General features: G+C 38.0%; 2 protein-coding genes across 2 annotated transcripts in view; one reads left to right on the top strand and one right to left on the bottom strand.

The window, feature by feature from the left end:
- Positions 1 to 1159, bottom strand: part of ITFG1 (integrin alpha FG-GAP repeat containing 1) — a 311563-nt gene extending 310404 nt beyond the window's left edge. Inside the window, exon 1 of the mRNA XM_047712521.1 lies at positions 740 to 1159. Coding sequence (XP_047568477.1) covers positions 740 to 947 — 208 coding nt within the window. The 5' untranslated portion in view covers positions 948 to 1159. The remainder of the gene's footprint in view (positions 1 to 739) is intronic.
- A 48-nt stretch (positions 1160 to 1207) lies between these two features.
- Positions 1208 to 27489, top strand: part of PHKB (phosphorylase kinase regulatory subunit beta) — a 236088-nt gene continuing 209806 nt past the window's right edge. Inside the window, exons 1-2 of the mRNA XM_047712520.1 lie at positions 1208 to 1338; positions 3500 to 3612. Of these exons, the coding sequence (XP_047568476.1) occupies positions 3558 to 3612 (55 nt within the window). The 5' untranslated portion in view covers positions 1208 to 1338; positions 3500 to 3557. The remainder of the gene's footprint in view (positions 1339 to 3499; positions 3613 to 27489) is intronic.

Raw genomic sequence — 27489 nt, 5'->3', positions numbered from 1 at the left:
TGGAAGATTAGGGTGGTGACCGAAGCGAGGAAAAGGTCAGGTGCTCATAAGACTACACAGCTCAGGAGGGAGAAGAATCCGCAGTTAAACATTGATAAACACTGGGTTTATCAATGGTCCCTTCAAAATGGTTGTGTGAGCTGTGAAGTGTTTGGGGCACAGGGCGGAGAGGGGGGGCGAGAGGGGCGGGGGGGACGAGAGTGGATATAGTAGCTTCAAAGCTGGGACCCTGAAAAAGGGAGGGGCGGGTGAATAAGGCAAATGAGGAGGTAGGGATGAGAAGAAACTGTCAAGTTGCATCTTTCCCAGTTCATTAAAGGGGAAGAAATATCTAAGGAAGTAAAGCAGAAAGGAATGAAGGGATTTGGGGAGGGAAGGCAGAGGGAAGCTAAAAAGACTCCTGGGAATCAGGAAGGACTTGGGAAAGCAGGTGATTGCATGGGGAGCAGAGGGTACTTGGGTGAAGGCCTCAGGCTTCTCAGGAACAACACAAAACCCTGGGGTGTTTCTAGGGCTCTTGTAGGTAGATCAAACTGTGGGGTGGCCAGGCCAGCATCCGGGGCTGGAAAAGATGGAGAAAACGGGCAAGCTGCAAAGGATGCTGGAAATTAAGGGAGAGACAGGGTTGGGAGAGAAGGGCTGGGAAATGCAGGAGGACTGGCCATCCGGGCTAGGGGTGTGGGAACACCGGGAGGGGCACAGGGACAGCGGACAGAGGGAGGGCCGGGCAAGCACTGACTTTCCCGCAGCACGAAGAGGTCCGTCTGCTTGTCGGAGTTGAGGTCTCCGAAGGCCGCCAGGGTGCCCCATGCCTCGGCCCCAAAGAGCTCGGCCGTGACGTTGTGCAGCGCCCGTGCCGGGACCGGCCCGACTCCCAGCAGCGCGAGCCCCCCAAGCAGCGGCGCCAGCAGCACCCAAGAACTCGGCAGCCGGCCCGCCGCCGCCATGGCAGTCCCTCGGCCCCCGCCCGCCGGCCCAGTGCCGTGCTTGACGGCAGCCGGAAAGCACCGTGCCGCCGGCCGAGAAAGAAATCTCACAGCCGAGATGTTCCCACGAGCCGCCACCGGTTCCCCTCTCACTCTCCTCTAGAGCTAAACCTCTGGCGCTTGGGAGGCCGCGGAACTAGGTTGAAAATCGCCCTTGCGCTCACTTCCGGCCGGCGCGCCTCTCGACAGTGTCGCGCGGGGGGTGGGGGCGGGGCCGGCCCGGAGGAGCTGACAGGCGGCCCCGGGGGCGGTGGCCAAGGCGGCTGCCCGAGAGCGGTGGTGGGGTTGGTGGGGCTCATGGCTGAAGTGAGCTGGAAGGTGTTGGAGCGAAGAGCCCGGGCCAAGCGCTCAGGTTTGGCTGGCTGGAGCGCCACCCCCTTCCTCAGCACCCGGGTGGTGCTCCCCCTCAAGCGCCTTGGACGGGAGGGTGGTGGGGGTTCTGGGGTTGAACCTGTGCCCGCGTGTGTCCCCTTAGAAAGCAGAGGGCGGTCCGTGGCCTTCTTGCTCATGTCTACCCCCATCCGCACCAGTTGGTGGCCCCAACTTTACCACATGTGTTTTTCCCCAATGCTATTTCGTATGTGTCCCCCCCCTCCCTCGGAAAGTAGGTGGTGGTGTCGACTAAGCCTTGAGTCTTTAGAAATCAGGTGGCTGCCAGTTTCCTGGGGGGACTGCGTCCTCCCTCAAAAATCAGCTTCATTCTTAGATGTGACTATGATCTGATCCTAGAAAACTGGCAGCAGAAATGTGTTGCCTTATTTCATATCTCCCTTTTACGTTCTTCACAAGTTCTGTGAGTTTTCTATGAGGCACGAATCGAGGGAGGAAAGGGCCTTACGCTGTGAAGGGGGTCACGTTGAGCATGCTTAGGGCTCAGAAGGAAGCGGGCCCCTTCCCTGGGCAAGTGGCCCCAGGACTCATAGTTCCCATTGGTGCCTCCCAAATCCAAAGCCGCCGGGGTCAGAAGACGCTGCGCAGGCAGTTACAACAGTTGGAAGTGTCCTGAACTGACTTGTTCAAATTGCAAAGTCACGACTTTGAAGTTAGCACTTGTGGCTGATCACTCCTCTAGATAGAATTGAAACTTCCCTTATTTCTGGCTGGCTGGATATAATCTTGAGCTAAATGTGTGCCTATAAACAGAAAAGATGTGTGGAATGACAAGTGTTCAATTAAGAATCTTCCTTTTTAAAGGATTGACGTTATTATATGTCAGTGTTGAGAGATGCTAATGTTAAGCAAGGAAAGGCATGGCCCTCAGAAAACCAGTCTGCATTTGCATTGATATTGAGAGTTTTTTTTTTTTTTCTTCAGCTAATATGCCCCATTTGTTTGGGGTGTTTTCAATTTATGTATTTTTTAGTTGTCTGTTGTGTGGTTTGCCTTTTTTTTAATTTAAAAAATGTGTCTAATTTCATAAATCATACAGGAGAAAGTCATTGAATCTTCCTTGCCAATTTCATTGTTTTTAAACTTTATTTTAAAAGTTTTGCACTACTTACTTAGGTTACAGCAAAACTACCAGGAAAGTATGAGAGAATTTTTTAACAAGTAGTCCTTAGTACATTTCAGAGTCATTACAGTTATTTGAATTAGTCACATGTATTGTTGTTTCACAATTTTAAAAATTTTTGTGTCATATTGAAATATTGATTGACCACTAACAATGTCTACCTGGGCTATAAAAAGTGTTAATTGTATTGAACACATCTGGTCAAAGAGAGTAACCTGAGTTTTCTTCCAGGGAACTGAGCTCTGCCCTCAACGTCTATTTTACAGCATTTCTCTTTTCTCTTAATAAGCATATAGGGTATATTTTCTTCTCCAGGCTTTATTTTTTCTGAATTGCATGTCATAACAGTAAGCTTTGAAAACCTACTTTCCCTTTCTTAAGTGAGAAAAAAAAAATCGGATTTAACTTTTGTTGAATGCAGTCACTTAAGTCCGGTTTCATGTGCAAAGGGGTTAAGTGCATAGTATAAATGTTAGATGTTACAGTGTGTTTATATCATGGTAGTAAAAGATAGTATTTAAAATCATTCCTCCAAATTAGTTGAGGTTTCAGGTTCTAACTCAAAGTGTTGACTATAAAGTTTATTGTATGAATTAATGACTTCCTATGTTATTAAAAACAATCAACCTGATTCTGTTTGTTACTTTTAGAAGAATATATAAACTGAGCTTAGTTTGAAATATATAACCTGACTCTGAGATAGATGCCACTGCAAAGTTCTGAGCATTGTTACATAGTAGCGAATCACTTCACTGCTCAATAGAGGATGCTACACTTGTGTAATGTTTAATAAGTGGATATTATATATTTTCTGCCTCATCCATATAAGCAAATGTAATTTATCAAAGCAAAGAAAATCAAATTTTCAAGTCATTAAAAAGAAAATAAAATTATAATGAGCCTCGATTATTGCCTTTGTTGCACACTGCATCATGTTAATAACTGCTCACACTGCTTTCAATTAATCTAATGCTGATTGCTTCTAACCTTCACTAAACAGTTTTGAAAATTGCTGTAGTTTAGCCTGCGACGCTTATGATTAGAGTCAACAATTTGAAATGGCCAGCTCACCTGATGCCATCGTCTCTTCTCCTCCAGCTTTCTTAAGGTCTGGTAAGTGTGTAGACCCCAAAAGGGTCACTTGGCAATTTTAAATACCTTTGTTTCTGAAGGTTGGTGTCAACCATATGATATCATCTTGGTTTTATTTCCTCTTTGGTGGGCCCAAGCCTGGCATCATTTCTGTTTTTGTTAGACTCAAGTTTGTACTATATGTTGAATGTGGCCTATAGTGATATTGTGTAGGGCATGAGAAGTGTAAAAAGGATCCCCTGTCTTTACCCTAGCAATATGTGACCAGGTTCTGGGAACCTCAGTGCCAGGGATCCTCAGTTGTAAAATGGGTACCTAAAAAGTTTCTTAAGTGATTATCATCTTCTTGGATAATGGAAGTAACTTTTTTAAATTAGAAATTTTTGGTTAGTGTTACAATTATTTCCTCATCTACTACCTGTGAAGTAGGGTTTTTTTTTTTTTTCTTCGTTTTTTTTTTTTAAAGAGAGAGGTGGATGGAGGGGCAGAGGGAGAGGGAAAGAGAGAATCTTTTTTTTTTTTTTTTTTAATTTATTTTATTTGACAGAGATCACAAGTAGGCAGAGAGGCAGGCAGAGAGAGAGAGAAGAGGAAGCAGGCTCCCTGCCGAGCAGAGAGCCCGATGTGGGGCTCGATCCCAGGACCCTGGGATCATGACCCGAGCCGAAGGCAGAGGCTTTAACCCACTGAGCCACCCAGGCGCCCCGGGAAAGAGAGAATCTTAAAAAGCCTCCATGCCCAGCACAGAGCCCAGTGTGGGGCTCTATCTCACAACCCTGAGATCAGGACCTAGGGTGAAATCAAGAGTCTGATGCTTAATTCACTGAGCCACTGAGGTGCCCCTGTGAAGCAGGTATTTTTGTAAATATGATTTCATAGACAGTAAATGGAAGCTCACAAAGGTAAAACAACTTGCCCCAGATCCCAGACTATTATGTTTTAAGGCTATGTGCTTTGCCTTCTACCCCTTGACATGTTGGTATAAGGGCTGGAGGAGATATTGGCACAGTGGCTCTTGGACATGTTGGTGAGACCCTTTGCAAGCTGGATGAAAGCTGATTGCTCCCCTCATGAGTCCCTAGGATTTGGAAAACATATGCAAGGAAGTTTATGCATCCAATGGAGACCACATTTGTATTCTCATTAGGAATTCAGGTCTTTGGCTGTATTTAGTCTTGCTTTACAAAAGTAGGAAAGGCCTTCTTTAGGGCTTTTTTCTGTATGTAGTGTCTCACCTTGGCCATTTAAAATCTGTTCATTGTGTGAACACTCTTGGAGAAGCCTTTTGGCAAGAGGATGCTTTTCATCTCAAATATGCCTTAAGCAGAATATTCAGCCTCAGGACTCATTAACAGGTAAATGTGAGATGAGGCAGCCCAAACCCTGACAATAAAGCCCAAACCTTTATTTCCATTTAGATTTTAATTCCTGTTTTGGCAAAATCTTGAAATAGGAAGGAGCTTAAGGAAAAAATCACAGAAAAGAATGCTCATATTAAGGAATGAAAATGATCCTTGTCTTCAGCTGTCATCTGCTAAATAACAAAATAGTATATAATATATAACATCGACAGTTGATTTCTGGTTTAATCTTTGAACTAAGAGAACAAGAAGACATATATCTTTGGACTGTGTTTTCTGTATTTTAAGCACCAGGCTCAGTTTTCCATTTTGGCTTTCCTAGTAAGGGCTTGGTGGGTTTCCAGCATTAGCAAAGTCATTCAGCAGTTATAGGGAAAGAGAATACTAAAGATATGCTTTTATGCATCAATAGTCCTGAAAATTTCAAAACATAAGAACTGTGCTTTAGCATTACATAGGGTATTTGATATACAGATGCTTCATATACAAGAAGCATTTCCAGTACCATATCATTAAATTGAAATAGAATGCACCAAGAGACAAAATAGAAATATACCAAACTTCACAGTTTTAAGCTATGTTAAAGACCTGATTCCTTGTGAATTACTTTCAACATTTACACTTTTGGGGGGGTTCCTCTAACCAAAACTTAATAATGACTCCAAAATCTCCTTAAATCTTTTATCTGCTAAACACTCTGAGTGGTTTGCATTTATAATTTATTTACTAATTGAGAAATACTGCTTTGGAAATGATTTATTTTCCCTATTGTGATTTCTTGGACGTTATCATTATACAAGAGTGTTTTAAGGAATAATTTCAGGGGTGCTGGGGTGGCTCAGTTGGTTGAGCGACTGGCTCAATTTCATTTCAGGTCGTGATCTTTGGGTTCTGGGATCAAGCCCTGTGTCAGGCTCTGCACTCAGCAGGGAGTCTGCTTGAGGATTCTTTCTCTCTCTTCCTTTGCTCATGCCGTTGCTTTCTTGTCCCTCTTGTCAAATACATAAGTAAATAAATCTTTAAAAAAGGAATAATTTCATTTAACAGTTATTCTGAAGCATGTCCTTGGTTGACAGCTGAGCTTTTCTCTGGTGTTTTTGGCTAGATACTATCCGATGTTACAAAAAATGAAAGCTAGTACCTTGATTTTGGAAAATTAACTTCTAGTGTACCTAGATTGTTTTATGTATTGTAACCCTCTTTATTTCTCCTGAATTTATTTCTATTATTTTGTCTTCATTCCCACTCTTTACTCAATTTATTGTGTGTGCATGCTTAGTTGTGCTCTGACTGCTAACGTGTCCATAAGTGCTATGGTTAAATATCATCTCTTTTCTTTCGACTACTTAAATCCAAAGAGGTATCTGGGGGTACAGGTTTTTCTTTAAAGAACCTTGGAGTAAAATATACAAGACCTTGAATTTATAGGAAAATTCCACCAGCAAAATAAATTATCAAATTAGGAAAGGAGTGTAGCATCCATTCCTCAGATTGCCTCCATCTTTCATGTGACTGCTACAGTTATAAAATATGTTAGGTTAACAGAGCTAGTCAGCAATAGCAGTCACATTGGTATTGTGGTTGAATTATTAGTAGTAATTGTTAACAGCATTTTGTAGTGAGCTAAGAAGTGTTTTTACTTTTATTCTTAGATAATAATTTTGAAAGTTACTCCTTAAAATGAAGTAGCCTATCTCTATCTTGGCTCCCTAAGTTTACCAGCATCTAAGTGAGTTTATCAGCATAAGACTTGAATTTTTTCCTGATTTCTTTTTAGGTTCTTTGATTAATTTCCTTTTATCAATTTGATTTGATGAGCATATCAGTACCTGGTAAAGTTTTATTATATATTCTGGGCATAACTCAACTCTATTTTACATGTTTGACTCCCTCTTTTTTTCTTTTTCTTTTTAAAGGCATTATATGATAGCCTTGATTTCAGCCTAATGTAACAGACAATTAATCAAAAGGTTTCTTGTGGCTTAGAGATACCATATACCTGGGTTCCTGGACCACTGTGGGTTATAGCCCCTTTGAAAAGCCTAAGGAAAGAGTACACATTTTGTGTTCAGCTAAACCTGAATCTCATCCTGCCTTTGTTGTTTACTGTTGTTTGATCTTGAGCAAGTTACTTTACATCCTTGAGAACTGGCTGCTTTCTCTATAAAAAATAAGGGTAATAAAACCTACTTGGAAGAATTATTATGAAGATTAAATAAGATGTTATATGCAAAACACTTGCTATTTAGTAGCTGCCCAATAGATTTTAGTTTTTATCTTTCCTAACATGGTCTTTTATAATATCACTGATAAGTATTTAAAAGTAGGACTTCTACAAAAACAGATGAGTTTGCTTATCTCTCTCATTTTGATATCTAGCCTCTAGGTAGCCATTTGATTAAGAAAACTTGTCATGCTAAAATACAATTAGCTTGAATCAGATTATCCAGAATCTGGTTCTCATTTGAGTCCAAGTCCATTTCATTTTTGTCAATAACACAAGTCTAAAGAAATTTTTTACGACAGTTTCCATGGAAATTCCTATCAGACAGCAGGGAGAGCAGTCATTATTTTATGTATAGTTAGACTTTATTTTTGTCTTATATTGGATATAAAACGGGTTCCCTTCAAGTAGGATGGAATTTTCTGAAACACTTGTAAATTGGATCCTGCTGGGAGCGCTGATCGCTTCTTAGTAGGTCTTGCCCTGTAATCTTATAAGATTTAAGAAACAGAGGACGTACAATGTGGCTTAACTCTCCTGGCATGAATCTCATTGACCTTAAAGTTTACTTTCTCTCTGTATCATTATTCTTAGCAGAGATGATGCTTTAGATTCTATAAGTGAAATAGTTTCATGATGAGTACAGTGTCTTGTCTCACTGTTTCACATTGTTACAGAATACTCACAGTGTGCATCCTAAAATCTATTTTCCTCATGATGTTTTCTTTATCATCAGTCTTCTGTGCGGTGAGAGAAATGATAAGAGGAACTTCCAGAATTCCTGATTCTGATCCAGGTGCCTACTTGAACATTTCCAAATGAGTATATGATGGGCATCTCAAATGAAACCTGGCCAAAATCAAACTCTTACTTCTAATTTCTATTCCTACCCGAAACATGGGCCTCCCTTAATCTTCTTCATCTCAGTAAACTACTATTTTGCTGGCTCTTCAGGCTAAAAATATAGAGGTTATTCCTTTATTTTCATCCTTTTTTTTTTCAGTTCATTTGTAAATCCTTTCTACTCCATCTCCAAAAATGTATACTAAAATCTGTCTATTTTTCTCCAGCTGTACTCCTGCCTCCCTAGTTTAAGCCACTTTCATCTCTGGTCTAAATTACTGAGATAGCCTGGAAAGAATTCATATTTTTCCCTTACTACAATCTGTTCTCTACCTTGCAGTGAGAAGATTCTTTTAAACATGTAAGTCAGATCATGTCACTTTCCTGTGATAATTTATTACGTTTAAGCATAAAATCCACAGTCCCTTCCCTTGGGTGACCCAAGGCACCTGATGTTGCAACTCTGTAATCTTCTCATGGAACACTGTATTCCTCACCTATTGCTTTTCAGCTATACTGGCTTGGTTTGGTTGCTTAAGGGACAATTTTGTTTCAGTTAGGTTCTCTGTAATAGCTATTTCCTCTGCCTGGAAAGCCTTCTCTCCTGCTGTTTGGTAGCTTGTGCTTGTCCCTTTCGGTTGTCTGTTAGGTTCTCATCTTAAGCTTAAGTCTCCTTAGAAAGGCCTTTTCTGCCTATCCAATCTAAGTGGCCCCCAGACACATCACTCTTAATTCTAATTCTCTTTAGTGTACTTCTCACTGTTTGATATTTTTCTCTTCTCTTGCCTGTCTCATATGAGAGAAGAGATTTCATCTGTTTTGTCCTCCTGCACCCCTAGAGCCTAGAAGAGGTCTTGTAGCATAATAAATGATCAGTAAATCATATTGCTTAGAAAATTTTATTACTTATCACACTTGAGTCCCTCCTGCCCCTTTTGAGAGACAGTGTCATTGTGTGCTTAGTATATAGACTTTAGACTCATGCTACTAGGCTCAGATCCCAGGATGATATTTATAAACTGTGTGAATTGTTTTTTTATCTACTTTTCCTCATTGAATAGTAGAGATAATAGTTATCCTTTGTAAGTCCTTTTGTGAAGATGAAATAATGCTGTGACGTAATTGGTGGTTGTAGTAGTGGTACTAATAATAACAATAAAGACTAATGTTGATGGTGTTAGCAGTGACTATTTTAGTAGCTAATATTTATTGAGTATTTAACATGTGACAAACAGTGTCCTTTTCGGTGCTTTTCATTTAAATCTCACAACAATCTTTTGCTATAGGTACTATTACTTTTCTCCTAAAAAAAAAAAAAAAAAAACCCACACACAGAGAAGTAAACTCACATAAAGTAATGCAGCTAGGATATAGACTTTGGCAGAACCACTGCTCCTAACCACTGCTGCCTTTGCATTCTTCATTATGCATAGTGCTTAAGTGTTCCATAAATGGATGGCAGTGATTATTAGTTGTATCTTGATTATGTTCGTCACTTTTCTCTCATTTCAGATTAACTAATGTTTATGGGGTCTCTCTAATGTCATGGGAAGTTTATAGTATACAATACTGGCTTTAGAGAGCTCATGGCCCAATGGAACTTTATGCAGAGCTACAGATGACTTTAGTGCTCTTGTAGATATACAATCTCTGTCTCTCTTGGACTCTTCTAGTTGTTTCCTACTTAACTTTGCTGCCTATGGCCATCATCTGCCATTATACCACCTCTAGCAAGTCTGTTCTACAAGTTACTGTTTGGATTATTTTTCTAAAATAAAGAACTGATCTGTTACTCCCTTGCTTAACTACTCATTAGCTCTCCATCTCCTGCAGCATTAGTGTGAGACTTCAGTGAATTCTTCTTTGGAAGTGACATTTGAGCTGAAGGAGGAAGTGGAAATCAAATGAGAAGTTAATATGAAGATTCTAGTCTAGGTTCTGGGGGATAGATAGAGCTGGACATTTAAGGAGCACTGAGAAGGCCAAAGGACAAAGCATTGTGAATGACAGAAATAGGAGAGAAAAGATGGCTGGGATGGGCAGGGCATTGAAACCTTGAAGATATTTGGATTTTATTGTAAGTGAGAAGGAAAGACATTTAAAATTTGAAGTAATAAAGTGATAAGACTGAGTAATGTTTTGTGAAGATCTTCTGGCTACTAAGTATAAAACAGTTTGGAGAGTGGTAGAAGGTAGGGAGTGGCTGATGACAGAAGCCATATTTTATGTGTCTGTCTCTGATGCTTAACACAGGGCATAATGCCAAGCATGGGTCCTTGTTGAGTGATGAATGTCTATGAAGTTGACTCTTTCATCAGTCTAGATTCAGAAAATGTGATCACCTCGATTATGTATTAGAATCCATTTGCCATTTATTACATAATTTTTGATTCAACAGACTGACTTTTTAGAAGGAAGCCCAATTCAACAGATTTCCTGTGTGTGTATATATATATATAGTAAATTCTTATAAATATATATCTTATTTTATGTCATTATAATCTTTGTCCATATTTTAAAATGACAGATTGGCCATTCTATTTCTGAAGAATAATCTGCAAAATTGTGCAAAGTTCTGCTGTATCTTTTTTTGGTTCAAGCTGGAAGAAGCATATGGAGATTTGATTTACCTGTCAATAGATCTTAGACTCATGGCAGATATAAGTATTTTATTTTTACTGTTAAACACACAGTTAGAATATGTCTTTTATGATTTTGAAGGGGGTGTATTTTCAAATCCCTAAGTAGAAAACAGATAACAAAATTGTAACTGCATGTTATATACTTGGTCTTGAAAAATTAGTAAGTGCTTTTTGATGGTTCATTGTAGTTTTCTGTGATTTTTAAAAAAGATTTTATTTATTTATTTGAAAGAGAGTGAGATCACAAGTAAACAGAGAGACAGGCAGAGAGAGGGGGGAAGCAGGCTCCCTGCCAAGCAGAGAGCCCAATGTGGGGCTCGATCCCAGGACTCTGAGACCATGACCTGAACCAAAGGCAGAGGCTTAACCCACTGAGTCACCCAGCTGCCCCCTGTGATATGTTTTTAATAAATTCACGCTTGTTCTCATTTTGTCACATTAGGCCTTTGCTGCCTTGGTTAGAAGTGGTTTTTGAAAGATGAAAAAATTTGTTCCTGTTTTCTATTTTGTTCCTTCTTTTCCTTACCAAAATGATATGACTACACCTTAGTCCTTTAAAAACAGTTATTCCTCATTTTTAATTTCCTGATTTCATAGCTTTCTTCTCTTTCAGTTTATATTTTATGAATTTCTTGAGGAAGTTGCTTTTTATAGATCAACAGTGACTTCCAAAATCCACAGTGCAAGTCTTTTTAAGTGTATAATTGAAGTTGGCCATTTTTATAGGTTCTGATATATGTCTCATGGGTTCTTGGTTATCTTTCAAAATACATATCTTAAGTGTGTATTGAAATTGGCCATTTTTGTAGATTCTGATATAGGTCGCATGTATTCTTGGTTGTCTTTCAAAATATACATCATTAGTTTTCAACTTGTTATATAAAAATTTTAAAAGCTATTGTTGTATTTGCTAATAAAGCAATAATCAGTAACCTCACACCATTTCCATGGCCTGCCTTTTTGGTCATTCAAGATTCAAGTCCTATAGCTCAGGACTGAATTTTTGCAAGTATTTATATCCTAGTCATGAAGATGAACAGCCATGATGTTATTTGGATAACAGACGGAGTCTTATTGCTAAAGCTGTGAAGGTATTCTGACAAGGAGAGGCACAGGGTTCGGGATTGGACAGTTGAGCTTTGGACGGTATTTTATCATATATGTGTTTGTTCCTGGTATATTTTAAAAACATATTCATATCATTAGGTGCTTAACTTGTACTTTCTATTACATTTCTATCTTCCTATCGCAGTTGAACCAGTGAAGAATTTTCTATGTTTAAATTCTTTTTCTTTATGTGGTTCTATTAACTTTTAAGCTTGGTCGTAAATATCTGATGGTTGCTTATAGTTATAAAAAATTAGTTTGTCATAAACATCACCTTGGCTTGCTGTGGCTTTAATCAGTGAATTGTTTTTTCCATGAAATTTTCAGCTTATAGGCAGTTGTTTACTTGTTTGTGTATATAATTTTCATCTGAACTTTTAATAGTTTATGATTTAAAAAAATGATTTCAGACTCTTCTTTTTTCCTTTCTGTCTTCTAAATATATTTCTTTCATGACTTTGCATCTGTAACCAAATGGAAGTTGTGCAGATTTAATTCTTCAGAAACTAAGGATGAGGGAATAAACCTCTAAACTTACTGTGATCTGTCATTTTAAATATTTTGACATAAGCACTAACTGATGATATAGTGTGCTGGTGGAAATTTTGTCATGTCTCAAGTAACTCTTGTGTGTGAGTGAGAGAGTATGTGTGTGTATAACTTGACCGTAGACCTTGCTATCCTTATGTAGGTGGCCTTACTGTGTCCTCTCTCCTTAAGTAACAACAATACATTTAATAAGTTTTGAACAACAGAACATCCTGTGGTGATTTCAAAGTAGACAGCACTGTTAGGTTTTTATTCTTTGTTTTTTGTTCCCTTAATTATTTATTTGTTTAGAGTAGGGGAAACAGCAGAGGGAAAGGGAGAGAGAATCTCCAGCAGACTCCCTGCTGAGCATGAAGCCTGGCACAGGGCTCCCTCTCAAGACACAGAGATCATGACCTGAGCTGAAATCAAGAGTCAGAGGCTTAACCAACTGAGCCACCCAGGTGCCCCAGCACTCTGAGGTTTTCACCAGTTTGGTGAAAGATTTATGTAGGTGACTTTATCTGGAAATTTGTAGTAACAAATCTGGAGCTTTAGAGAAAATACATTAAACATCAATGAGGCTTTGCTCATGATGGAGTATAGGACATAAAGTCATGCCCCACTGGGTGACATTTCAAACTTTCATACTTCTAAATACATTTTTAAAATGAAATTTATTTAAAAATAATTATTTTAAAAGCTTCTTTAAATATAATTTTATTTGGACTTATGTTGTGCTTTGGTAGAGAGTATTAATCATTTCACTTGATATACTTCCGCTTAGATGGGAGTTTTCCTGTTCAAACTGAGCCCCTCACAAATATGGCTAATATATGCTAGTTGATTTTAGATCTTTAGCTTTTGTTTGTTTTAAGCACCTTTAAGTGGTCTACTGATGACAATGGAGTTTCATGTTAAATATTTTTAATATTTAAAAGATAATCATATCAAAAAATGGGCAGAAGATGAACAGACACTTCTCCAATGAAGACATACAGATGGCTATCAGACACATGAAATAATGTTCATCATCACTAGCCATCAGGGAGATTCAAGTTAAAACCACATTGAGATACCACCTTACACCAGTTAGAATGGCGAAAATTAGCAAGACAGGAAACGATGTGTGTTGGAGAGGATGTGGAGAAAGGGGAACCCTCTTATACTGTTGGTGGGAATGCAAATTGGTGCAGCCACTTTGGAGAACAGTGTGGAGATTCCTCAAGAAATTAAAAATAGAGCTTCCCTATGACCCTGCAATTGCACTACTGGGTATTTACCCCAAAGATACAGATGTAGTGAAAAGAAGGGCCATCTGTACCCCAATGTTTATAGCAGCAATGGCCACGATCACCAAACTGTGGAAAGAACCAAGATGCCCTTCAACGGATGAATGGATAAGGAAGAGGTGGTCCATATACAGTATGGAGTATTATGCCTCCATCAGAAAGGATGAATACCCAACTTTTGTAGCAACATGGACGGGACTGGAAGAGAATATGCTGAGTGAAATAAGTCAAGCAGAGAGTCAATTATCATATGGTTTCACTTATTTGTGGAGCATAACAAATAGCATGGAGGACAAGGGGAGATGGAGAGGAGAAGGGAGCTGAGGGAAATTGGAAGGGGAGGTGAACCATGAGAGACTATGGACTCTGAAAAACGATCTGAGAATTTTGAAGGGGTGGGGGGTGGGAGGTTGGGGGCACCAGGTGGTGGGTATGGTAGAGGGCACGGATTGCATGGAGCACTGGGTGTGGTGCAAAAATAATGAATACTGTTATGCTGAAAAAATAAAAAATTAATTAAAAAAAATTTTTTTTATTATGTTCAGTTAGGCAACATGTAGTACATCATTAGTTTTTGATGTAATGTTTAACGATTCATTAGTTGCATATGACAAGCAGTGCTCATCACAACACGTGCCCTCCTTAATACCCTCATCTGGCTATCCCATTCCCCTGCTCCTGCTCCTCTGAAATCCTCAGTTTGTGTCTCAGAGTCCAAAGTCTCTCATGGTTTCTGCCCTTATCTTGTAAGGTTGGTTTAGTAGTGATGAACTCCTTTAGCTTTTGCTTGTCTGTAAAACTCTTCTTGTTTCTCCTTTAATTCTGAATGTTAAGCCTGCCAGGTAGAGCATTTTTCATTGCAAGTTTTTTCCTTCCATCCATTCTCTTCTGACCTACAACGTTTCTGTGGACAGTTTTAGGGGGTTGGGTTGTATGTAAAAAATTATTTTACTCTTGCTGCTTTTAAGTCTCTATCTTTTTGTTTATTTGTTTGTTTAAAGATTTTATTTTTTTTTTATTTTTTTTTTTAAAGATTTTATTTTTAAGTAATCTCTACACTTACTGTGGGGCTCAGACTTAACAACCCTGAGATAAGAGTTCATCTCAGCCAGGGGTTCCTAAGATTCTCTATCTTTAAATTTTGACATTTTATTTTATTTTATTTTATTTTTAAAGATTTTATTTATTTGTCAGAGAAGGGGAGAGAGAGCGAGCACAGGCAGACAGAATGGCAGGCAGAGGCAGAGGGAGAAGCAGGCTCCCCACCGAGCAAGGAGCCCAATGTGGGACTCGCCAGGATGCTGGGATCATGACCCAAGCCGAAGGCAGCTGCTTAACCAACTGAGCCACCCAGGCATCCCTAAATTTTGGCATTTTAATTATGTGTCTTGGTATGGCTCTCTTTGGGTTCATCTTAATTGTAGCTCTCTAGAATTCCTGGATCTTGATGTCTGTTTACTTTCCCAGGTTAGATAAGTTTTCTGCCATTATTTCTTCAAATAAGTTTTCGATCCCTTTCCGTCTTTTCTTTCTAGGACTCCTATAATATGGGTATTATTCTACTTTATGTTGTCCCATAGGTCCCTTAAATTATTTGTACTTCTTAAAATAATTTTTTTCCTGATTTCTTTGGATGCGTTCCACTGCTTATCTTCTAGCTCACTGATCCTTTCTTGTACTTTGTCTAGTCTGGTTTGAATCCCTCTAGTGTATTTTTTTTTTAAAGATTTTATTTTTATTATTTATTTGACAGAAATAGAGAAAGAGATCACAAGTAGGCAGAGAAGCAGGCAGAGAGAGAAGGGAAAGCAGGCTCCCCACCGAGCAGAGAGCCTGATATGGGGCTCAGTTCCAGGACCCTGAGATCATGACCTGAGCTGAAGGCAGAGGCCCAACACACTGAGCCATCCAGGAGTCCCACTCTAGTGTATTTTAAAATTCATTTATTTTATTCTTCAGCTTTTGACTTCCTTTTGGTTTCTTTCTTTCTTTCATTTTGTTTGGTACTTTTTTATATTTCCTATCTGTTGAAGTTCTCTCTATATATATCCATTCTTCTTTCGAGTTCAGCTTTGTCATTACTTTGGTAATTACTTTGTCGTTACTTTGGTCATTACTTTGCACTCTATCAGATAAATTGCTTATCTTTGTTTCGTTAAGGTTTTTTTCTGAGGTTTCATCTTGTTTTGTTTGGAAGATATTTCTTTATTTTCTCATTTTACTGACTCTCTGTGTTTGTTTCTATGTATTAGGCGAAGTAACTACCTCTTCCAGTCATGGACTAGTTGCCTCATATAGGAGATAAACCTTATGGTTCAACTTTGCCCTAGCTCTTGGTTGTCTGTCAAACTTTGTGATTGTCTAAGCAGTCTGGTTTATTCTTGATAGGTGCCAGTTGTTGAGGATGTGTCAAGACCTGTCAGTATTCCAAAGGGAAGGACCTCAGTCAGCATCTAGGTTCAGGCTGAATGGGTGCCATGCCCTCAGACAGCAACCTTTAAAGTATGAAAATATATACAGTCTTATAGGACTATAGTTATTAATCCTGCTAGTATTGTGTTCTGGGCTTCTGGAGGTGTCCATGGGCAATAGTTGCAAAAATTGGGGCCCCAGACACATGTATGAGCTCCTTACTGGTAGGTGTCAGTGAGCTGTAGTGAAGCTAAGGAAGTAAGCAAAGATTGTTTTCCCCAGTCTACACTTCCCATGATCACCTCTATAGTCTCTATATAGTCTCTATATGTGTAGGAAACCTGACACTTGCCCCTCATGTTTAAGCTCCAAGACCAGTAAATAGGCCCTTTCCATAGAAATGCTTGGGATGTGTTTCGGTAACCTGTCTGGGCAGTGCCCTTTGGGTGGTAGGCTGATAAGAAGTGTCTTTCCAATTGTTTTAGTCCCATGGGGCCCAGAAACACAAGCCTCCCTGGCCTCCAGAGCCAAGTGATCTAGGGGTATCCCCTATGTGGACTGTGTATGCTTGTTGGCTTTGGCGAGGTAGCAGAATAGTCCAGGGCTGCAAAGCACTCCAACTGTAGTGAGACAGCAGGAGAGTGCAGGGCCAGGGTGTTGCTGTGAGTTGTAGCAAGGGAGCTGGAGATGTAGGGCCAGCACATACCTGTTGTAGAGAGGCACTGTGAGAACACAGGGCCGTGGTACACCTGCTTACTTTAGAAGAGGAGTTGTAGACTTCGGGGCGAGGAGCATGCCTGCCAACTTAATTGGGACAGTGGGAGAGTGCTGTTACTGTGCACGTTCTCCCGCTCTAGCAAGATAGTGGGAGAACTAAAGAATGGGCTAGTGCTGGCACTAGCAAGGTAAAGTGGGAGTGCTGAGAGGGCTCCCACCATCGCCTCTGTCCCCAAAAAGAGTGCCAACAGGCCCCAGTCCTTTGTCAGACACTAAGATTAGCAAATGAATCTCCATACATAGTGTAGGCGATTTTCAGACTTGGTTTCATGCTGAGTCATAGGAAGAATGTGTCTGAGGGAACTCTGTACGACCGGAATCTCATTTCCATGTAGCCCTTTGAGTCTCCTAGACATAAACACTATCGGTTTTTCAAAGCCAAACATTTGGAGAGCTTATGTCACTGATGCAGGTCCTAAGGATTGAGGTCCTGATGTGGAACACAAATGCTTCACTACTCAGTGAAGCTCTGTGTTTTTGAGATCCCTTCAAAAATTGGGTCACTGCACTGGGGATGAGGTTTTTTGGTGAGACCATGTCTCTGTCTAACCTACCTACCTCAGCGTGTACCTTTTATCCTTTGTTTTTGAGGAGCAGTTGTAGATTTGGTGTGTCCATGGTTGGAGGGATCTTCTATGCTGCCATATTTTAGTGTCCCTGCTAACCTCCCTGCACATGGAATTTTTCTATCAGTTTTTATCATTGTTTTTGTCAGTTCAGAGATCCTTGTGTTTGGTTATGTTATCTTGTTTTCATGGAAATATATAATGAAGCTCAATTAATTTGTTATACCCACTTAATCCCAATTCTCAATAGGCTTGTAGCTTTGATAATAATCATTAGCGCAATAACTACAAGGATAAAAAAAATCATAGCAGAATGTAAAGTTAATTATCATAATTTGAAGGAATAAAAACCATTTAGGGATTAGGTATTATCACTGGACTCTTTCTGCTGTGTATTACACTATACAGTATTAATATTTTACTTAACACCTGTATCAAATTTAAGCTTTTCCACAGTCTTATTCTATTTATTAAATATTTCTTGAATTTTTCTTCCCCTTTGCCTCCCTGCTGTTACTACCGTAATTCAAGGGTCTTGGATGAATGTTTTAACCAAAACATTGGTTAAAATGGATTTTTAACCAATGGACTCTTGTGCCAAGGGCTCACCAGTTTATGCAGTCATTCACGGTGCCAACAGAGTTTGTTATGTTAATCACCATACAGGACATCTTTAATTTTTGATATAGTGTTCCATGATTCACTGTTTGTGTATAACACCCAGTGCTCCACGCAACATATGCCCTCCTTAATACCCATCACCAGGCTAACCCATCCCCCCAACCCCCTCCCCTCTGAAACCCTCAGTTTATTGCCCAGAGTCCAGTCTGTCATGGTTCATTTCCTCCTCTGATTCTCCCCCATTCATTTTCCCCTTCCTTCTCCTAATGTCCTCCATGCTATATCTTTTTAAAGGTTTGATCATATGATGCTCTTGCCTAAGCCTCCCCAACAGCTCTCCATTATTGAAAAGATAAAAATGTGAACCTAGAACCTGTTGTTTAGCATTCTCCACTGTTAGATTTCTAGATACCTTTCCAATCACCCCTCCCTCTTGCATTTTCTTCCGTAGTGCTACTAATCTCCCAGATGGGGCATTTTCTTTCTTGCTTCTGCAACTTTACAGTGAGGTTCCTTCTGTTTTAGATAGCCTTTCTCTGAAAAATTTTGTGTACTCCTATAATCTTTTATTTTGTTCCAATGATCTCTTATCTTTACGTATTTTCTGACTACCCCCTTCTTCTGCATCCCAGTTTTCATTGAATTGTTCTACTTATTCTTTGGCACTTTACACATGCTTCTTTTAGCTCTGATGTTCCTGAATTGCCATAATTATATATCCATCTCCTCTATAGGTCATAAGTTCTTTAGGTTAGACTGAATTGGTTATAGTTTTATATCAGTAGCCCCTGATGTAGGCTTGGTTTTGGGGTCTTAAGGTTGATGAATCATTCTAGAAAGAATTAGTTCAGTTTTGATATAGAATAAACTTGTCAGCACTCTATATTGTCTAATCATTTCTCCTTTATGTTTGGTAAATAAATTTTGGTGAGTTGATTTTCTAGGTGTTTCATACTAAATAGATCTTCCTTATTGGAGAAATCCAAAAAGGTTCAAAGTTCAAATTCAAAAAAAGAAATCAGTAAGTGAAGCGAAATAGTGATCTTAGAGGATAGTAATTTCATGAGTTGGGCACTCTTTGATTGTTCTCTACACTTGTGGACAACATCTGCAGAGCCAGTCCTGCCTGGCCCTAGCTGCCTTTGTCTCTTTGCTTAAGAACCTTGAGCAATCTTTGTGTACTGAAATTTGCTTTCCCTGAAGTGAAGATGTAAGAAATCATATAGATTGTTCATCCATGTTGTTATCAAGATGTCAGTCATCAGTAGCATGTTTATTTTTTCATATACAGAGAAGGACAACCCTATTTAATTGGCCTTGTCTATCACAGTATAGACTTTATCTAAGATACCAAAAAACTTGAACTTGGCATTTAAGTTTCAAGAATATGGAAATGAAAGACAGTGATATGATACCTTTTTTTTTTATGTACCCTTTTAAATGAAGTGGGAAGAAATTAGCTTCCTAAACATGCCATCTAGAGGAAGTATAACATTTTTCAGAATAAAAATGGTATAAAATATATTTCTAATAATACACTAGAGAAAAATCTCTCTTTTCATGGTGGACCTCTTCAAATCAAGTCTGTCAGTTATTATATATGTAACTTGTAGAAGAGAGCCCTTTTTATTCCTGTGCACTGCAGATGTCTTGAACTAACAGAAGTAAAGGGAAATGAAATCTTGGTAAAGGACAGTTGTGTAGGTATAATGTCTGAAACAGATAATTTACACGGCTAATATGGACAAAGTGCAGTGATACACACTAGAACTGCTTGGAAAACAACTTAGTGCTTTGGTAAAAAAAAAAGTTAAAGCAATATTTCTGACTTAAATTTTACTTGGAAGCAGGTTATATATATTGCTGTGAATTTATGTTATTTTTATAATTAGAAATGAAATTCTCGAGAGATCTTAAATAATAAGTTTATACTCATCTCTGTTTTGTTTTACCTCAAACAAACAGGCAAACAAGAAAACCAAAGCATACTTCAGTGTTTAAGCCCTGGCTCTTCCACTTGCTAGCAGTGTGACTTTTGAAAAGTCACTTAACCTCAGTACCTTTGCATCTGTAAAATGGAAATAATAATACTACCTCCATAATAGGTTTGCAAGGATTGAATGAAGCCATGTTTATAAAGCTTTTAACATAGTACATTGCACATGACAAATGCCCTAATAATGTTAACTGTTTTTGTTATGATGCTGGTAATAATGAGATTATATTATTCCTTACCTTTTTGATCTCTTCATGTTGAAAGTGGATTTATGTGTTTATATTCAGTCTGGTATATTGTCTATTGAGTTTGGGTGTCCTGGTAAATTATATTAACATTAAGCAGTGTCCTTGTCTGGGACACAGAGGCAAAAATAATTAATGTAAATTAGACAAAAATGAGACCCCTGAAGAGGGAGTCGGAAGATCTTGTTTCTGGTGTTAGTTCTTCTCTTAACTGGTTCTCAACTAGCTCTTCATTCTTGAACAAATTGTGAATTTCTTTCATAAAATAAGGGACTTAGACCATATGCTTGTTTCCATTCCTTTCTGCTTCAAAATATTATGTCTCTTGCCCATTGATGTCAGGGTAGTCAGGGGAGAATATTTATAGGGTTTCAGAACCTAGGCTGGGTGATTTTAAGGCAGATCTTATGAGAGGGGGATCTGGTTGGATTGGGCAGAGTTGATGACATGATAACTTTGGATCAGTTATTACAGTGATTCAAGGTCTGGAGGCAAACCTCAGTGAGCAAGATGTTACTCTTGATATTAAGCTGTTTTAATTGGTTCATAATCCTACCTTATAGGAGTTGTAGAATTGGATTTTCCTAAGACAACAAAGCTGCAGGTTGATTTTAATCCCCTCTTCTTCCCTCTCTTTTTCTCCTCTGTTTTTTGCAAGATGGAGTTACTACCTCTGTAGAGTCTTGGATCTCCTTAAAAATGGAGACTTCATTCAGCAGGTCTGAGATGAGGCCTGAAAGTTTGTAATTCTAGCAAGCTCCCAGGTGAAGTCCTGCTGCTGGTGGTTGGATTACCATTTGGACAGCGAAAGTCTACTAAGTACCATTCTTGTTGAGCAGTTTTTTATATCATCTTCATCTCTTATCTGCCTTGCATCGAGACTCTAGATTTTGGGCTCTGAATTATGCATCCTTGTGTTCCCAATCTTGAACTTACTTTTTGGATAAATATGTCATGATCAGCATCACTGATTCTCATTAGGGACAACTCCATATTTCCTATGTGTGACCATGGCTTGCTTCTGCAGCTTCCTTTCACTAGTATGGTTCTCTGCCTCTATCAGTTTTGTAATCTGCTCCAGGCTCAGACTTTTGCCTGGATTTACCTGGACCAAACCTTTTTACTTAGCTGAGCTGGGACATTTGAATTGCCAGTTCAGGGCTCCCATTTTGAGGCTATTGCTGTACATTAATAACATAAGTTAAAATTTCCAGCAGATGTCATTAAAAATGACTGGGTATTATTCACTTTTCCTTCTAGTCTATTTACCATACATGATTTCAATAATTATATTTCATGATCTCTTCTGTGTCCTAAGAACCATGTAGTCTCCATTTCAATAGGCAGCTCTGTTCAGAATGCAATGACCCCCTCATTTTTAGAGAGTTTTGTAGCCAATTGAATGAAAATGAGAGGCATAATTGGTCAGCACTGGAAGTTAAGCTCATTTGTTTTCCCCCACAGTCCAGTTTATTTTCCCTAAGTATTTCTTTGAGAAACTAATGTGCTGATTGTTTTAAGATCTTTGCAGAGGCCTCTGATGGTAATGGTCGTTTTGCAGGCAGGGTGGGGAGTGGGGAGGATCTGGCCTTTTTCATAACTCATGCAGCTTATCGTTTAAAGCAGAATGATGTCAGTTAACACTGACTTTAGATTTTTTTTCTAGTCATCCTTTCAAGATAATATTCAATAGTTTATAGAATGAACATAAAAATGAGGGTAGGTGCTTCAAATAATATATTATAATTTTGTTTGAAGAGAAGAGGAAATAGCACAGTCTTCAAATTAACTACAAAAACCATCAAGTTCAAGGCTTATTTCCATTATGGCTTCATGTTACAGTAGTGGTTTAGTTTCATTTGCAATAGTATAAGCTGAATACCTTAAATATCCATTGTCATGACTCCTGTTTTCATTGCAATTTTTTGGTACAATAAAATCCTTATAACTAAATTATAATGCAAATTAAAGTACAACAAAATTTTAATAGTCTTAGTGTTCACCCAGAGTTACATTCTTTCAGTTTTGTATTACATAAAAAACTAACAGTCCATAAAACATATGGTAAAGTTAAGCTATACTTAGAACAGATGTGAAAAATTTTAAGCCAAAGTAGAAGGCTTGAAAAGTGTATTGCTTAATGAATACACTTAGAACTTAAAGAAAGCCTATTCTGGTATTCAGTTCTATAATGTTAAACATATGTATTAGAAAGTAGATTAATTTACATTTTAATATCTTCATTATTGCATGTGTGTGGCAGCCTAATACTCATCGTATACTTTTTTTTTTTAAGATTTATTTGAGAGAAAGAGCGAGCACAAGCAGTGGGAGGGTGGAAAGAGAGGGAGAGAAATTCTCAAGCAGACTCTGTGAGCTCTGGGCCCGGTTTGGGGCTAGATCTCATGACCTGAGCTTAACCTACTGAGCCACCCAGATACCCCACTCATCCCACACTTCTTAATGAGACTTGATTTTTCTCCCAAGGGTCTTAAGTTTGCTTTGTCTCCCCACAGACAGCATGTTTTTCTGGTGTGTTTGACAATTGGCTCTGATTAGACCTGGAGGTTGGTAGTGGAATTAAGATTAGCTCTGAATAGTCATTCTTCAGAAATATTCATTTTGGTTATAAAATTTTATTGAAGACCTATTAGCATCACTGTTATGTAGCAGAGGGTCACATTTCAGTGGCGCATTTCTCCCCTTTCTACTCTAAGTCATGCTTTCTCTTCTGGATAGAGAAGTTGATAATCTTGGTTTCCTATAGCACTTGGCACTTGGCACTAAACTATGTATAGCAAACCAAGAGTATTTTAATATAAGATATACAGTTCCCATTCCACTCAGTTATCTTGTTGCTGTTTCTTAAAAGTTATTGATAATGTAAATTGCTGATTTAAAATCACTGTGTGGAGTATCCATTCTTGCATCAATCAAGATGTTAACCTGACAAAGCTAGTTAATCAAGCATTCCTTGATTTCTTCTTTTGTGACTAATCCTAAGCTAAGCGCTGGAGGAGATTTAAAGATTTAAGGAGGGGAAAGGGAAGACAATTGGTATTTAATATACACTGTGCTAGTTGCTTTACTCAAAATATTTCCCTTAAGTCTCACAACAACTGTGGGAGGTTATGTAATTCTTACCACTTCACAAATGAGAAGACGTATCTCAGAGAGAGAGTTCCAGTCCTGAAAGGTGCAATGTATAACAGCTGTGATTAGAGTCAAGGTCTGTCTGTTTTCAAAACCCATGTTCTTCTCACAGCCTCTTAGATAATAAGATATTCTCCATTCAGGAGTTTCCTTACACTTTGGAGATGAGGAGGAGGGGCTGTAGAGAGCAGAGAGAACTTTCTTTTCCTTGCTTGAAGTTTAACTTTATTCTCTAAAGAGTGAAAGTTGGCTTTAAAATATGTGGCTTGGATTCCATACAAGAAAGTTTGGTCAGTTAATTATTTTATTGCAGGTGGGTCTCAACAGAAGGTAATTCATTAACGCAGACCCTTAGGATAGCCTTGGAACAAATCACCAAAGTCTGAGGGTACAAAGTTGGAAATGGCAGTGCCATCTCTGCCCTGTTTTACTTAGTGATCTAAACTTCACTGCATTTTGGTGAGAAAATGAACAGCTTTCATTATCTACAAACTTTATTTTATGAATTGTTTACAAACTTACAAACTGTTTTTTAGTAGTATTTCCAGTTTTTATTCTGGTTTTGAATGTTTTCGTTACCATGGTAAGCTTACTTTGCTAATTCATAGTTTATAGTGTTTTTTTTTTTCAATTAAAATTTAAGACCTCCTCTATTCATGCCTATTATATAAAGTGTTGTAAGGGAAATTTTTAATTAATAGTAATGACATTCATATTAAATGCATTTCTGAATTTTACCAAGACTAGAAATACAGGCCAGCCTTCATCAAAATGTAAATGATAAAGGGAAATGGGTCAGTTCCATTTTTCAAAGTGCTGAATGGCTTGAAAGTACTTCTTTCATGCTTGTATAGAATAACTTGTGACATAGCATAATGCCTAGTATCACGTGTTTTTATCACTGTAGTAACAGAAGATATAATAAAGTTAAATATTTCTTGTAAAGACTGGGCATGGTGTATAGTGAAGTTCTTTTTCCCCCCTTGGTGTACTTCAGTTATTATTGAACTAAAACTCTATCATTTAAGTCTTAGAAGTTTTGAATTTAAAATTTTTACTTGTACTATAAGTATGAAATAATGATGCTGGGTTTCTCTGGAGAAATCTTATATGTCCAGATTAGCATTATCTTTTATATAGTGACCCACTTGTAAGTCTATATACATTCATTCTAGTGATCAAATAATTTTTAATCATATTTTTTATGATTTCATTTAGCTCCTCCTTTATGAGCAACAGAAGAACAGAACAATATAAGAGAAGAGTAGAACAAGTTGAATTACTTTATGGTGACAGCTTAGGTTATTGATTAATGGGTCTTACTTTACTTCATCTGCCCTGATGAATAATTTTATTCATTGCAGCTGATTATGAGTAAATCTTGGCAAATTTTAGATATCAGAAGATATTAATTTCATTTGTTCAATAAATATTTTTGAGTGCTTACTTGGTAAACCAAGCACTGTTGGCACTGGTTGTAACAGTAAATGAAACAACCACCTCAAGAAAATTTAACAACTCGGGGGCGCCTGGGTGGCTCAGTGGGTTAAGCCGCTGCCTTCGGCTCAGGTCATGATCCCAGGTCCTGGGTTCGAGCCCCGCATCGGGCTTTCTGCTCAGCAGGAAGCCTGCTTCCTCCTCTCTCTCTGCCTGCCTCTCTGCTTACTTGTGATTTCTCTCTGTCAAATAAATAAATAAAATCTTAAAAAAAAAAAAAAAAGAAAATTTAACAACTTGTGCTACTTCTGAATGCATTTCTTTCTTTTTCCCATAGAGAGGAGTTCCAAACACTTTTTTAAAAGATTAGAGTTTTTGGAGTATAGCTCTTATCTCACAGAAATCATACGAATTCATGGTACATTATAACAAGGTATGCTACTAGACTATAAATAAGAACGGAAAATGAAATAGCTAATTGAGTGATTGGAATTCATAAGGTCAACACATGAAACATCAACTGGATTTAATATCCTTAAATAGATTTTATAGGCTATGCTCCTTTTATAAAGGTCACTGGAAGAACTTAATACCTTTTTATTAAAAATAAAATGGGAATAGTGGAGTGGCCTTTTCGCATCTTATTTGGATAAGTTGAACAGGCAAATTTTAGTTCATTTTTATAAAACTGTGTTATTTCATATTTGCCATTTCATATTTTACATTTAAAATATATTTCTTACCTACCTTGCCATAAGAAACATGAAGACTTAAAAAGTTGAGGGTTCAGATGAACTGTGAAAATAAATTTGCGTTAAAAATATACATTCTTGCATATATACATATTTATTATTTTGAGGCAACCTCATAATTTTGAGGTTTTATAGTATAGGGAAAAGACCATGCCTAGAGTTTGTCTTCAAAGAGTCCTGTGTTCAAATTCAGCCTGTTATGTAATGACTTCTTTGTGCCTCTATGCCAACCTCAGAGCTTTGTTAGATGAGGAAATGGGATATTATGTATAAAATATCTTCTACAACACATAGTATTAGGGATTCAAAATTTCCATTTATCATTAAAAAATTATATAACTAGTAAATGAATACAATTTTTTTTTTTTTTTAAAGAGTGTGAGCAGCTGCAGACCACAGAGGGAGAGAGAGAATCTTAAGCAGGCTCCACACAGTGCAGAGCCTAATGCAGGGCTTGATCCCATGACCCTGAGACCAGGACCTAAGGTAAAATTAAGAGTCAGACAGTTTTAACCAACTGAGCCAACCAGGCACCTGTAAATGAATACTGTCTTATGTATTATTTAGATAATCAGAAATATAGAGAGTAAAAATCACCATCCCCTCCTGAGTAGTAACATTTTTAACAGTTTGGTGTGTATCCTTTTCCGGCATTTTAAAGTTCTTAGTTATCTGTATTGTATATACATTTGTAAACATATATGTATAGTTTTGCAACAGGTAGTATCATACCATGAATCTTATTCTATGAAGTTACTTTTTCACACTAATTTTTAGGTTTTTCATGATATAAGAGATCTACCTCATTCCTTTAAACTGTTTCAAGGTATCATTTAATGGAAGTGTCACAATTTATTCATTCCCCTGCTGGGGGTACGTTTATTCCTTAATATTTTGAATTTTTGTGCATGGTGGAGGTGAACAGTAAAGAAAATCATGGTTTAAGTTTTGTGGTTTTTTTGTTTGTTTGTTTTGCAAGGGGCTATTGGTGATCTTGTGGAGTCATGTATAGTATATTCATATCTTTTAACTCTAAAAGTTAATATGTGTACATGCTCAAGTTAGAGAAGTTTTCCACTTTGTCTAATTATGGAAGTCTGAAGAAGTGTTACTTAATCATTAATTCAGATGATGTGGTTGGGGCAGTAACAGGAGATAGGGTAGCTTGTGAGAAGAAGATTGTAAAAGTGTTCATCAAAAGTTTTCTGAAACATGTTTTTGTCAGCTTTTTTCTTTTTCCTTCCTTCCTACCAAATATTACTGCCATCTACCACTTACTAGGTGTGGCCCCTATCATCTATCAGCTTCTAATGTAGTATAACACATTAATCAAAGAGTGAAAATAACATGTTTTGTGACAAGGAAGAGTTATAATTGAAGTATTTACAAAGTGTTATAAGAACGCAGAAGATGGCCAATTAACTGTGGAAATTCAAGAAGGCCTCTCTCTGATCATGTGATTCATCAAGTTCAGTTCAATAAATATTTACTGAAAACCTCTTAGTACCAGCATCAGGGATATAGAGTAAGAATGTATTGGAATAAATTGTCTCTTCTATAGTAGTATATTTCTTGCTTTTATCAGTGAGGAGTAAAGAGAATTTTAAGATGAAGAAATTATCTTCTTAAGTTAAAGATGTAACTTAAATTTTAAAGTTGCTTGAAAATATATTGTATTAAATAGAGATTTGTAGGTAGGATAAACGTATAGACTATTGTACTCTGAGAACTCTTACTGTCTTAGCAGCCCCCAAATTAATGTTTTAGTAATTTACTGATAAACCACAGGTTTTTATTGTAATTCACTGATAAACCACAAAGGTTTGCACACAAAATTGTGTGTTCGTATATAAGGCTGTCTCTCTGCTCTCCACGGCTTACCTGCTCTCTAGCCTTTTCTGTCCTTCTCACCTTTTCTACATGCATATGTGAGCATGATGAA

This window comes from Lutra lutra, chromosome 17 (genome assembly GCF_902655055.1).
Source record: "Lutra lutra chromosome 17, mLutLut1.2, whole genome shotgun sequence".
Classification (NCBI taxonomy): Eukaryota; Metazoa; Chordata; class Mammalia; order Carnivora; family Mustelidae; genus Lutra; species Lutra lutra.
Note: the sequence above shows the minus strand (reverse complement) of the source record. Positions and strands in the feature narration are given on the sequence as shown.